Source organism: Candoia aspera, chromosome 1 (assembly GCF_035149785.1).
Source record: "Candoia aspera isolate rCanAsp1 chromosome 1, rCanAsp1.hap2, whole genome shotgun sequence".
Taxonomy (NCBI): domain Eukaryota; kingdom Metazoa; phylum Chordata; class Lepidosauria; order Squamata; family Boidae; genus Candoia; species Candoia aspera.
The window spans coordinates 77,300,669-77,314,809 of record NC_086153.1 but is presented as its reverse complement, the minus strand read 5'-3'; the positions used below and the strand labels follow the sequence as shown (position 1 = coordinate 77,314,809).

Below are 14,141 nucleotides of genomic sequence, written 5' to 3'. Positions count from 1 at the left end.
AGTACCATCCATTAAGCAGTGTCACCTGAAGGAACTTGGGAAGCATGTTTTCTCTGTTACAACACCATCCCCCTCAACATACATCTGGCCCACATCCTGGTGGTGGTTAACGTAGCTCTGAGGACCTGGTTCTTTTTCCAGGCCTTGGGTTAGAGTGGGTGGCGGGTCCTGTGTATTTGTCTTTTAATGGTTGTTTTTTTCTGCTGTTTGGGTGCTTTTTTAATTGTATTGTATGATTGTTTTTACTGTACCCTGCTCTGACGTCTATCTCACATCCTCTGTAAAGAACTATCATGGTTAATGATATAAAAACTACTCAAATGCCCAGCTTGCAATATTTAGCCTGCATACATTTTTGCAGGTAGTAGCTGTCAGGGATTGCATATCAGGATTGTTTCTTTGTTACTTGGTCACGGTTGGTAACTAGGGTTGAGTGTTGCTTGATCACACCCAATAGCAAAGCTGGAAGGCCCTACTGTATCAAAACCAGATTTAACTCTTGCAGGAATGAACCTGTAATACCACCTTTTTCCTACAGTGAGTGGAGTTGATCAGGAACTGATCACTGAAGCTCAGGAAGAGAATGTTGGTGATTAACTTGTCCTAATCCTTGCTTCTCCCCAAAAGACATTTCTTCAAAAATGTTTGTAATGCCATCTTCTTAAGACCAGCTTCTAAAACAAAAATGTACTACTTTCATATTTATCCAGTCATTCTGTTGCGTCTAGATGTAATAAGCCAAGAAGCTGAACACATGGTTAGCTGGATCTCATGCTGTTCTTGTCCTCAGATATTAATATTAACATCCATCCAACAAAATAAATTCAGAAGCTACCTGAGTATTTTCACTGACCAGTGTCTACTAATTGGAGAATCTCAGTTATGGTGGATATGCATCATTTTATATGATAGAATATCTCACCAGTATCTTAGAACATGGAATTGGGAAATTTAAAGTATAACAGAAATTGATATTAGTTGCTAGCTCCACCTTCATTCTCTCTGCACCCTTTAAAAAAGCAGCAGGAAGGAAAAAAAAGCAGTCTTGGAAAAGGTATTAGTAAAGAGATGTGATATGAAAATACACAAGCATTTTTCCTTATTCCTGACCTATTAAGGATTATTATTCTCCCTTAACAGAAGAGCTAGACAAATGGCGATTTCTAGCTGCCACTCAGTTCAGTCAAGACTTAGCTGATACTTTATTTTCACCAAAACTGGTTGATAACTGATTTAAAAATAAAAAATTATCTTCGCTGGCAGTGGATTATTTTTGTGCTAATGTATCTTTAGCAGAATTAAATAGGGAACTCTGGTTTTATTTTCTGGGCAGTTAGTTGAGATTTCAATGTCCTGTCATTTGTTTGCCACTTCTTTAATGCCAGAAATCATTTATGTTTGAACTGACAAGGTATTCTTTTTAGTAGATGGTTTTGAATAACTTCCTTTACATAAAATATATAATTTATATTAAATAGACATTTTGATCCATATTAGTTACTGATACAGAAGTGTTAGCGAGTGTGTTATTAAAAGTTGAACCCATTTTGGGATGAAAAATAATTCTTCATGGGCTAGTGATAGGGTGAAACTACATGTTATATGTAATTCCATTTTTTTTTAAAGGTTCCATTCAAATTGTATAGAAAAAATATAATTTGGTATTGAAGTTGCAATTTGAAGGAGAGATTTCTTGATCTTTTACTATTGAGATTTTTTAATTTAATAAAAATATTCCTGTTTCTGTGTGTATAAGTTGGAAACATTGATATATTTAGCAGGTGTATGATTATGGATCTTATTTTTTAACTTATTTATTATTTATTTATACTTTCCATATCTGTAATCACTTCATTCTCACACAATTCTGGGTGGTTTATAAGCTAATGTTTCCCTCCTTTTTTCCTTGCTGTAAATTATGTATTTTAGATGTTGAATGTGGCAATTTAACAATGGAGACTTGACAACTTGTAGAAATAATTGAACATGACGTCTAGCGCTGCTATGACTGACTATAGTCAAGTTATAATTTTACATCTTTGATATTCTTGAGCAAAAAATAGGAAATACATCAAGTAATTCTAGTTTCTCATACCCTTTGCAAAGAAAAAGTAAGACCATGTGTGATTATTTTTGAACTTTAGATCTTTTTAAGGATATTTACTGGTCTTGTTTATGAAGTGATTGCGTGACAACAGGTGTTCAGTGGTTAATTTTTTGCCTTAACTAGAAATAGCTTTTTCTATTCATCGTACTCAGACTCTGCAGTATTCAGAGTGGAAATACACATTTTACAACATCATGTTTACCACTTGAGTGTCTCAGGGGGAAAAAATTAACAAGGGAGTGGGAAAGAGTGCTTAACCTCTTCTTAACCTCTTATTCTTTTATTAATTTGGGTTTTTTTATTTTTTTATTTTACATGTCAATTTATTTAGCATTACATACTGCTAATTAAATTCATTGTGGGAGTATTTGGTACTTTAAACTAATAACAATAAGTAGAAAACTATTTTTAACTTTACAAGGCTCTGGAATTGGGATCTCTGATTACACCTGCAGTATATTGCAGCATATATCTGAAGAGGCTATTAATGTGATACCATAGTCACAATAATCATATAAATTATTGATCCATTGTTCTGTGTTCTCCTATTATTAAAACTAGATCACAAAGGAAACAGATTCTGTGGCTTTATTTAAGTGAATGTGTAATTTCTTTAAGGTTATTGAAACCAGTCATAGTGATACAAGCATCTTGTCTGGAGAAGCAAAGAGCAAAGGCAGCATTCACTTCTTACCAAATGAAATAAAACTAATTTCTGAACCAAACAAAGAAATAGATACCAAAGAAAAAACTAATCTAGCAACAGAAGAAGATGCAGGGGGAGATTCTTTCTTTGATGATCCATTACCAAAATCAGAACGATCGTATGGTTGGTAAGTTAAATATACTGATCTAATGTATTTATTAGTTTTTTTTTAATTTGAAAGATGCTGTATTTAATTTTATAGTAAATAAAGGGTAGTCTTTAGAAGCTTTTCTTTTGCACAAAAGAATTGATGAGTAGTTTGCTGTACTTCCTATTTAGCACTACAAAACCTTTTCTTGAATTTTCCAACCTATCGGTTGTACTGCTAAAACCTTTCTAGTGTTTTCCTGCCTGAATAAACCATGGAAGAGAAATATTTTTAAAAAGAAAAATAGAAAATACGTTTCCTATTTTCAGTAGAACCTTTTGATGTAAATAATATTTACATTATTTATGGAAATGCATTTGACCATAATGAAGCCATGATTCCTTGATATGTCTGCAAAAGATGACAATGCCAGAACATTAGTGTTCCAGCTTGGAGGATCCTATAGTAAGCTCTGTGCATGCAAGGCATCTTTGTAATATGTGATATATAAAACTGACTTTTTAAGCTCTTCTAGAAATGCATTTTTGCACTAGGAGCAGCTGCCTACATGGTATAAAAATGTGTTCAGAATGATAAGTCATGAAATATGCTTAAGCCTTTTCATATGCTAAAATGTCATTTCATTTTTCGGTCTCTTACTGTGGTACTTCCATTATGTATGCATTTTTTTTTCAATTTCAGCTAAGAATTGAAACAGTTAAAAGCCTGTTAGTAAAATGTAATAGTTAGTGAAAATTATTTTTTACAGGTTCAAAGAATTAATCTCTCTATAAACCATGTCCCTTCAGAATTGCCTTCTATGCTGAAGAAAATGTTTAACTAAATCCAGAATTCTAGCTTAGTTGTATACAGATTATATTACAATCAAATCTCTTTTTTCACAGAACTATTGATGTTGGTGCTCAATAGTTCTGTGACATAAATATTACAAAGAATCTTCCTATAAGTGAAAGCAGGCAGAAGTCTTAGATTAAGTAAGAAACCAGTACAGAACTTTACATTCAACCCTTTGAGCAGGAGTTACTATTCATTTTGCTAGATGCAATATTTTATTAATAAGTGAATGGTAAAGTAGTTCGAAGATGACTGCTTTTCCCACCCCTTTTTATTAAAGGAAAAATGACTACAACAAAGCAGCAAATGTTGCATCTCTTTCTGATTCATTACCTGTAAAGAGTGGTCTGAATTCTTTGAGTGGAGTACCTCCATTAAAGGAGTCTGACAGTAAGTATTGATGTAGATCTCTTTACTGTATTGAACAGAATGTAATGGAAATTGGCACTCCCACGTCCTAAATTTCATGATTAGCTTGTGTTACATGATCAGAGATTTAATCCATTTGTCATTCTATTGTATAAGGAAAGTAAGAGAATAGACACTTACTGGCTGTGATGGCTAATGCATTGCAAGAATACAGAACTGATAGCTGGCAACAAGATGTACTGTTTCATTACTGAAGTAGCATTTCTCCAAAAACCAAGTTAAGTGTTATCCTGGGAAAGCAAAAATGTACCATTTGTCTTTTAGATGTACCCAAAGGCATGTGAGTGGATTTTTACTTGCGCAGTAGGGCTTTACTTTCTCTCCCATTCCCACTACATTCCCCTCCAAAATCAATTTCAGAAAGTGCTAAATTTGCTATATAAGTAACTTGGCATGGCTATTCCATCAGTAGAGCAGGGATGGATAGTTTTGACTCAATTGCCAAATCAGTTCTAAGCCAGCAAGTTTGAGTCTGCGTTCGTTCGTTCATTCCTTGGCAATCACTCATAGCCTAGTAAGATTGTCTTCCAGGATTAAAATCTTAACAGGGATCCGTAAGTGGCTGTAAAGGCCAATTCTGGATCTGCACAACCTCCCACGTTGAGGGCCTAAGTTTCCAGATGGAAGACAGTCATGATGAGGATTTGCTTGGCATGCCTTCCTCTTAGCTCGCTTCTCCTTTTCGCCCTGTTCTTGTGCTTTTTCAAAGTCTGTAGCACCTTTAATAAGGGCTGATCTCCAATTTAAACTCTCAAGAGTTAGGACTTCCCAGTTCTCAGTGCTGATATTAAACTTTTTAAAATCAGCTTTGAGAACATCTTTGAATCTCTTTTGCTGTCCAATATTCCGTTTTCCATTCTTAAGTTGGGAGTAAAGTAGCTGCTTTGGAAGACGATGATCAGGCATTGGAACAACATGGCCAGTCCAGTGAAGTTGATGTTGGATGATCATTGTCTCAACTCAGGTGGTCTTTGTTTCTTCCAATATGCTAACATTAGTCCACCTATCTTCCCAAGAAATTTGCAGAATTTTATGGAGGCAGCATTGATGGAATCTTTCAAGAAGTTGGAGGTGGTGTTTGTAGAAAGTCCATGTTTCACAGGCTTACAATGGGGTTGGTAGTACAGTGGCTTTGTAAACAAGCATTTTGGCCTCCCTGCGAATATCACTGGTGGTATGAGTCCACATACCACCAGTGGGAAGAGACACCCCACTGGGAGAATGTTGATCCAATACAATTTCACTTCTGTTTACCCAATGCTAATTCCCCAGTTTCCATTCATGCACTCTCCATTTACGCAGGCACGTATTCTCTCAGTTCACATATAAACTCTTTTTTTCCTATGTCTTTGTAAATATAAAATGTCCCTTTTCTAGGCCAGGTTTTTCAAACTGTGTTCTACAGAATACTAGGGTTCCATGAGAATTTGTTGGGGTTCCATGAGAGACTTAAGGAGGAAAAAAAATCACTCAAATGCAACTCTGTCATTAGAGCTTTGCCATGATTAAAGGTTCCAGGATTTTTTTTTCTTTTGACTTACGTTCTGCAGCCTGAAAAAGTTTGAAAACCCCTGTTGTAAGATGATGGTTTAAGTTTATGGGCAGGATTAGGTCCATGAGGAAAAATTCCCCTGGCTTTAATATACTGTAGAGATTGGGGAAATGGGCAGCTCCTTGTGTGGCTAATTTTTCCCTTCCTTTCCTATCATATATAACTCTCTGCACTCAAAAACCTCAGGTGGTTAAGAACAAGCAAAGATCACTGTGTCCCATTTGGACAATTGCCACTGTTTAGGAAGATTCCCAAAATCTTCTGGAAGAGATTTTTCACAAATACAGAGAAAAGGAAACAGAAAGGTAGATTGCTGTATCCATTATAATAGCAATATACCAACCTAAAGATAGGATTTAATACTAATAATATTTTCAAACTGTTATTTTGATTAAGAGATTTTATATAAACTGCATGCACCATTTTAATTTGAATAATTTCTATTTTACAGATGCAGACTCACTTTTGAAAGATGTAAAGATGGTGAATTCTAAACTTGGATCACTTGAACTGGGCAAGTAGCTTATCTGCAGAAGGACGGTTAAAAATGTTTGTATGTATGTAGTTGCAGTATGGCTTTTCTAGGAATTAATATGTTTTGCCATTGGGTGGTACATTTTGCACATATTTAAAACTGTGTTATTCTCAAACTTGACTTTTTTCTCAAAAATAGCTAAATTTCATAATATAATAATAATGAAATATTAAATTTATATGCTGACCTTCTCCCAGTGACTCTGGGCAGTTTACAGTTGTTAAAAATATTTAAAAACTAAGAACAATACAAATGAAAACAGTACGAAATAAAAGAGCAAAGATGGTAGAGAAAAGAAACCCGGAGGGGAACAAGGAAAAGGAAGAACAAGGAGTCAGCCATCTTCACCAAAGGCCTGAGCCACATCTTCAGGGCCCGTTAGCAGTTGATGCTGGTGTCAGATAAACCTGTATGGTAAAAGATACAATTTCAAATTTTCTAATTCTTCATTTAATTATTTACAAACAGGAGATGAAGATGAATATGTTGATGATTTCAACAGGTAAGAGAAAAATATTAAAATTCCTAGGCTGTTGTTTTTCAGGAAGACAGGCATTCTTCTAAGTATGATAAAAGATAGAAGTATATCAAACGGTTTCATAGAACAATAGAATAAGAGCTGGAAGTGTCCTTAGAGATCATCGAACCCAATTCCCTGCCTGGTACTGAAGTCACTGCTACAGTATTCACATCCAGCCTTAGTTTAAACAACTCCAGTGAAGGATTGTCCTCACCTCCTGAGGCACCATTGGCTCAGGTTTAGCTTGTGATCCACCAGACATCCAGACTCTTTTGCATGGTCTCCTCCCACCCCATCTCCTGCCCCCAATCCTATGCTAATTCTCTGATGTTTCCTACCCAAATGTAGAACTTTGTATTTGTCTCTGAACGCCATCTTTCTGGATTTTGCCCACTGTTCCAGCTTGTCAAAGTCTTCCTGAATCTTGATCTTAGAGAAGTCCTCTAAGGTGGCTGCTATTGTCCCATCTTTCTGTTATATGCAGATTTGATAATCATTTTTATAAATGTTATTTTGCCACAGTAAGAAGTGGGAAAAAAGTCCATGGCTTCAAATGAAAATGAATACTCACATGAGGTAGAAACCAAGATAATGTATTGAGCAAAGCAAAAGTGTAACTTTAGTCAGGCAAGGTGTTAGAATAAGATGTAGTATATTCAGTAGAGGAGTGTACATATAGGACAGAATCTCACATTCCTCAGCTGTTGGAAACTCCTTCCTTTTCAAAGGCAACAGAAAGAATTTCCCATATTCCAGCTAATGCATAATTGCAGGATAGGCATATACTGAAGTTGCTCCCTAGGAGGATTTTCCCAGCTTATACTGTATAGTACAGGTATTCTGTTGCAATTTTGCATACTTCTAATTAAGCTTACATTGTTTATATTTTCTTGTCTGGTAATCAAAAGTTTTATGTGAGATAGAACCAGCTTACCTATCCGGCCCTCCAAGGTGGCTACCTTGACTGAGCATTTCTAAAGGAGAAAGATAAGACTCTTGAGCTACACTGAATGGGGAAATAGCTAATTAAGAGAAGCAGTGGAGGGGGGGAGTACAGAGGATTGCTTTTAAAAATCTAAGCTCTTAGCTATGCTATGCACAGGAATACAAAAGAGAAACTATTTTTTTTAGAACAGCACAGTACTCACCTAAACCTCTTCATTATTATAATTGTCTTCTGAGTTTGTTGTTGTTTATTCGTTCAGTCGCTTCCAACTCTTCGTGACTTCATGGACCAGCCCACGCCAGAGCTTCCTGTCAGTCGTCACCACCCCCAGCTCCCCCAAGGACAAGTTTGTCACCTCTAGAATGTCATTTATCCATCTTGCCGTCATCTCCTGCTGCCTTGTTATTAGCAATGCTTCCTAAGGCCCATTCAACCTCACTCTTCAGGATGTCTGGCTCTAGCTCACTGACCACACCGTCAAAGCTATCCCCGATGTTGTTATCCTTCCTATACAGGTCTTCCGTATATTCTTGCCACCTTTTCTTGATCTCTTCTTCTTCTGTTAGGTCCTTGCCATCTTTGTTTTTGATCATGCCCATTTTTGCCTGGAATTTACCCCCAATGTTTCTAATTTTCTGGAAGAGGTCTGTTGTCCTTCCTATTCTGTTGTCTTCTTCCACTTCCGCACATTGCTTGTTTAAAAATAATTCCTTGTCTCTTCTGGCTAACCTCTGGAATTTTGCATTTAATTGGGCATATCTCTCCCTATCGTTGCCTTTTGCTTTCTTTCTTTCTTGGGCTACTTCTAGTGTCTCAGCGGACAGCCATTTTGCCTTCTTGGTTTTCTCTTTCTTTGGGATGTATTTTGTTGCCGCCTCCTGAACAATGTTGCGAACTTCTGTCCAGAGTTCTTCCCGGACCCTATCTACTAAGTCCAGTCCCTTAAATCTATTCTTCACTTCCACTGCATATTCCTTAGGAATATTAGTGAGCTCATATCTAGCTGATCTCTGGGTCTTCCCTAATCTCTTTAGTCTGATCCTAAATTGTGCAAGAAGAAGTTCGTGGTCTGAACTACAGTCAGCTCCAGGTCTTGTTTTTACCGACTATAGATGTCCGCCACCTTTGGCTGCAAAGGATGTAGTCAATCTGATTTTGGTGTTGTCCATCTGGGGACGTCCATGTATAAAGCCGTCTCTTAGGTTGCTGGAAGAGAGTGTATGTTATGCAGAGTGAGTTGTCTTGGCAAAATCAGCCTATGTCCTGCTTCGTTTTGTTCTCCCAGGCCATGCTTACCTGTAATTCCAGGTGTCATCTGACTGCTCACCTTAGCATTCCAGTCTCCTGTGATGAAAATAACGTCTCTTTTAGGCGTGTTGTCCAGTAGGTGCTGCAGATCCTCATAGAACTGCTCTACTTCAGCTTCTTCAGCACTATGATGTTAGATGGCTTGCCCTGAATTTGAATTGAGATCATTCTGTCGTTTTTTGGATTGTATCCAAGCAGTCCTCTGCAGTAGCACTACTCAATCCATTCTAAGAGTGCTTTGCCCTTAAAAAAGCAGTGCTGGCAGATCATATATGGCCTCCAACCTGCATTTTTTAGATCCCTTCTTTATATACTCTGGATGTTTTATGTACACCTAATATGTTAAAATGTTTTGTAGAGTTACAAGTTTAGTTGCTTTTATCAGTTCCTTGATATCCAGCAGTTCACATGTGATAACTGTGAAGTCAGTTAAAATTGCATCTGCTTAGATGAGTTTTTAGGAGCAAACTATTTGTAAATCAATATCAAACTGGATTTGAGATGCCAAGTTATGAACGTTGTTTAAACTAGTCCATGTATTATTTTATATGCAGATTATTCTATGTAGGAATAAATCCTTTATGATTTCATTGCAAATGTGCTAAAGAATCATTTCAAAAGGAAATCAAGCTATATGTATTGTGTAATAAATGCATCTGGTGTTTTATTTCTAAGAATCCAATATTAGATACTTACAGATTTTTCTTGTAGAGTTTTCAAGATAGAAAACAGATGGAACCAAATGTTTAGTTTTTTCCCCTCACTTTTATTGTAGTGTTATAAATCTTGATACATTGTATTATTTCAGTGCAAATTTCAATGCAGTAATATTTATGTAATATGATTAAAGATTATGAACATTTTATCTTAGTATTTTAACTTTTCCTTTTGTTAGCACCAGTCATAGGTCAGAGAAAAGTGAAGTCAGCATTGGTGAAGAAATAGATGATATTTCTATGGAATTAGAAGACTTTATTACTGGCGAAAAAGTATGATTTATTTTAATTTAACATTCTAATTGGGGTTGGGGATGTATCTATGTAGTATATAGCAGAATAAACCATTGCAGGGAAAGAACTTAAAATCGCAAATTGAAATATTTATGTTATTCTATATATTGATTTTGATCCAAAACTGTTCTCAGTAAAGTATAATTGAGCTGGCTATAGCATATCAGCATATCTGAATATGAGATCACATTTTAGCATAATGTTAAAAAATGTTTTAATAAGCCCAGACAATCTTGTGGTAAAGAAAAGGGAAGGAAGATGAGATTTGTATAGTTGGGTTGAGCATATTACCCCAAGATAAGTGAACAAGTCCCACACCTGTACAAACAGGTCCCCAGTTTGTACAGAATAATAAAGCAGGAATTGTGCAAACACTAGCTTGTTACAAAGTCTGCATATAGACTGTTTGCTTCTGTGTAGCCCTTCCCACTAGTGCAAGCTGCACTAAATACTCAGAAATTCAAAGATTAATGTGATGCACAGGTCTAGGATCCTAGCTAGTTACACTTCTTTCAGTCCAGGATTTATAAGCAAAAAGCAAATCCTTATTTATGATCTTGAATGTAATAACTCAGGTGTGATACCACCATAGGTTTTTCATCTTTGATTGGGAGGAGCCAAGTAAAAGGGAACAGAACGCATGCACTGTTTTTCACAGTAATCTGTATAATTGCAGCTTTTAATAAAGCTTAATACTATGGGTGTGCATAAACCACGAAATCCAGTTCCAATTCGGAAGTACTTCGGGCTTTCGTAGCCTAAATACTTCTGATGAACCACAGTTACTCCAGCTAATTCTTAGCAGAATTGGATGAAATTAGCAGACACAGTAGACTGTAATAATATGATGAGGCCTTCCATATTCTAAATTCTGTTGTAGGGATTTGTGAATTACTGCTTTAAAATAAAATTCATTTTTCCAATATTATTATAAAATATGTTAGTTTCATTTTATATTTAAGCATTTTAATGTTCTAATTACGGGATATAATTTGCTGTTGAATATTACAGAAATCATAGTCCCTTGTTTAATCATGTCAAATTTTAGACAGATGATAGAATTTTGTGCAAAGAAAAGCTATTACATAGAAAGTCTAAACACTGTGGGACATGTAGCTTGAATTTAATCGAAAAAGTGGTGCCTAACATAGTGTCCATTCCTAACCACAGTGATGGCAAACTGGTAAATAAGTGTTGCGATGTCATTATGCAGCCTCTCCTCTTTCAAATTTATATTACAGCATCACAAACAAGTACCAAAGGAGTGGAGTTTGTATTGTGATGCACATTTTGTCACTTCTCACCATATATGTTTAGCATGGGATGCCCTGTTGGCAATCACACAAACCATGCCATCTCCAGTAATGGTTTCTGATCCCTTTGCCCACTAAAAGTTATCCCACCCACATATTTATTGGCTATATGAAATTAGTTATTTCCTGTTTTGTTTTTGCAGTTAATAGCAAGTGCAAGGTAATCCAATCTAGATTGTGACTACTGCACACTGGATGAGGAGATATTTCATCCTTCTTCCCATCCATTTTGTTTTGAATTGCAGAGGATTAAAAAAACATACGAACAGCAAAAGCCATAATTTAAAGAGTTGTATTATTTAGTGGCCACTTCTCCAGCCCAACTCTGTACCTGAATGGACGTTTTGGGATAATAATTATAGAAATCATAAGCTAACCCAGTCTTATGTGCTTGGAGCAAGAAGAATGAAACATTAAACCACAGTGGTAAGCCCATGAGAACTGATGTAGAAATCTTCAAACCAAACTAGAGCTAATCTTTTGTTATTGTATCATGTGGACACATCAGTTGTTTCCTTCCACATTATCATCCAACCTGCTCTAGATGGAGCTCTGATTTATTAATCAAATTTATCATCGCCCATCTCCCAAAAGGGACTCTGGGCAGTTTACAATAAAAGATAGATAAAAATATAAAACTATAAAACCCTATAATGCAAATACAATAAATATAATAAAAACCTTGATGGTTAAAAGTTCTTTATGATTTGCAGGCAGAGCTGGGTCCTTCTAAGAAACTAACCATTCCCAGAAATGGCTACTCTCCCTCCCGCCCCAGGCATAATTACAGAACCAGGTCTTTAGCTGTTTCCTAAAGTCCAGGAGGGAGGGAGCTAATCTCACTTCCGGGGGAAGGATATTCCAAAGGGCAGGTGCTATTGCAGAGAAGGCCTGCCTCCTGGACCCCGCCAGATGGAATTCTCTTGCAGACGGGGTCCGTAGCATGCCCTCTCTACATGACCGGGTGGGACAGGCTGATGTGATGGGGAGGAGACGGTCCCTTAGGTAACCTGGACCCATGCCATGTAGGGCTTTAAAGGTGATAACCAACACCTTGAATTGGACTCGGAAGCATACTAGCAACCAATGCAGCTCGCGGAGCAAAGGAGTGACGTGCTGATCTTGGGAAACCCAAGATTGCCCGCGCAGCTGCATTTTGCTACCTAGATTAGTACTTAAGTGAAGGAAACTGAGGAGGTAGGAGAGGTAAAAATGGGCAAATGGAAGAAAAATGTGCATACGGTCACCAAAATTTTTGTTGTTAAATCAAATAAAATTAAACAATATCACCAGATTGCAAGGAAAATGGAACTGTACAGAGTAAGGACATTCCTCCTCCCCAATTGAGCCTAGAATTTTACGGAGATACACATCCAAATTAAAACAAAGGACATTATGTCTGCTTAACTCCAGGTTGGCAAATCCTTTGCTTTGATTCTGAATTTGGAGTTCATCTAAATCCAATATACATCATTACTAAACATCAATGGTTTTTCATGCCTATAATTCAGATAATGGAATCTTCTGTAGCTCAGTGCCTTGGCTGTATATGTAACAATGTAATTTAATTCTGTCTTTTATAGAAGCAAATAACGTGTAAATTTGTAAATATTTTATTTTTAACCTTCTCTTAAAATTAATAAATCATTTTCGTTATATGGGAGTTCTGTCTCCTTCTAGCTAGTTATTTTAAAACCTTGAGCAATATAGCTTGGGATTGTCAAGTAAAATAGCCTTAGAGAAATGCATCTTTTTCAAACTGCTCACAAACGTAATAAAATCGACCAGAGCTTTAGAAGATATAATAAAATATTTAATACAAGTAAGCAGTAACAAAGGCTCTTAAGACAGTTAAGGAGTATTTTGTTAATGTCTATGTATTTGTCCTTCATTATTTACTGTAAAATTTAAGCTTCTGTGATTGCAGTCCTGTGAATATTCATTTGGAAATAGGTCTTCTGGCAAAAGAAAATGCTTAAAAATCAGAATAAGAATTATGAACTGTGTATGGTTAGTCTGATAGTGGTTTCTAAGATATTTGCAGAATGTGGATTTAAGATTTTTGAAGAAAAAAGAAGGAACTGAGGAAAAAAAACAGTTAAGTGAAAGAATCTTACAACAGGATCTCAGTAACAAAATGAGGGGTGGGGGAAAGGTTGATGAGAACAATGACCATGCTTAATCTCTCTCTCATCTGGATGCTCACATGAAAAAGAAAACCTGCTGCTTTAGAAGAGATGGGAGGGCAGGGGTGAGGTTGGGGGACAAACACAACAAAATCCAGCCATAGTTCTTCCATTGACCAAGCAGGGAAAGGCTGCACTGAAAAACTCAAATACAGCACTGGGTTAAAAAAAAGGCAAATTCTTCAAGCAGTTACATAGTAGATATTAAAGTGGTGGAGAAAAGACCAGAAGATTGGACAGCTTTAGAATGATACCTTCTTTATTCTGGAGAACAGTGGGCAATCTGGGGTTTTGAAGGAAGAAAGACCACTGTTAGTGATAATAATATGAATCAGGCAAGCCCCAAGTCCATCTTAAAACTTGATGGAAATCTGTTTTTGTTTTTATTACTGTTTTTAATGTTTTGCATTTTAATTACTATATTATATTGTATATTTTAATTATTTGAGAATGCTACAGTCTGATTTAGTCTATTCTAAGCAGTTCTGGGAAAAGCTGGTTCTGAAGAGTGGTATACAAATTTTTAAAAAATAATAACCAAAGCAAGGATAGTTACATCTTACCAAACACAAATTCCAAAACACTA

The 14,141-nt window shown here is 36.2% G+C and overlaps 1 protein-coding gene across 2 annotated transcripts in view; it reads left to right on the top strand.

Annotated features, from left to right (window-relative positions):
- The window catches only part of CEP43 (centrosomal protein 43), a 47,435-nt gene that overhangs the window by 31,591 nt on the left and 1,703 nt on the right, over positions 1 to 14,141 (top strand). For both annotated transcript variants that reach the window (XM_063307604.1, XM_063307614.1), the window contains 5 exons: positions 2,726 to 2,940; positions 4,037 to 4,146; positions 6,189 to 6,251; positions 6,741 to 6,774; positions 9,942 to 10,035. In XM_063307604.1, coding sequence (XP_063163674.1) covers positions 2,726 to 2,940; positions 4,037 to 4,146; positions 6,189 to 6,251; positions 6,741 to 6,774; positions 9,942 to 10,035 — 516 coding nt within the window. The remainder of the gene's footprint in view (positions 1 to 2,725; positions 2,941 to 4,036; positions 4,147 to 6,188; positions 6,252 to 6,740; positions 6,775 to 9,941; positions 10,036 to 14,141) is intronic.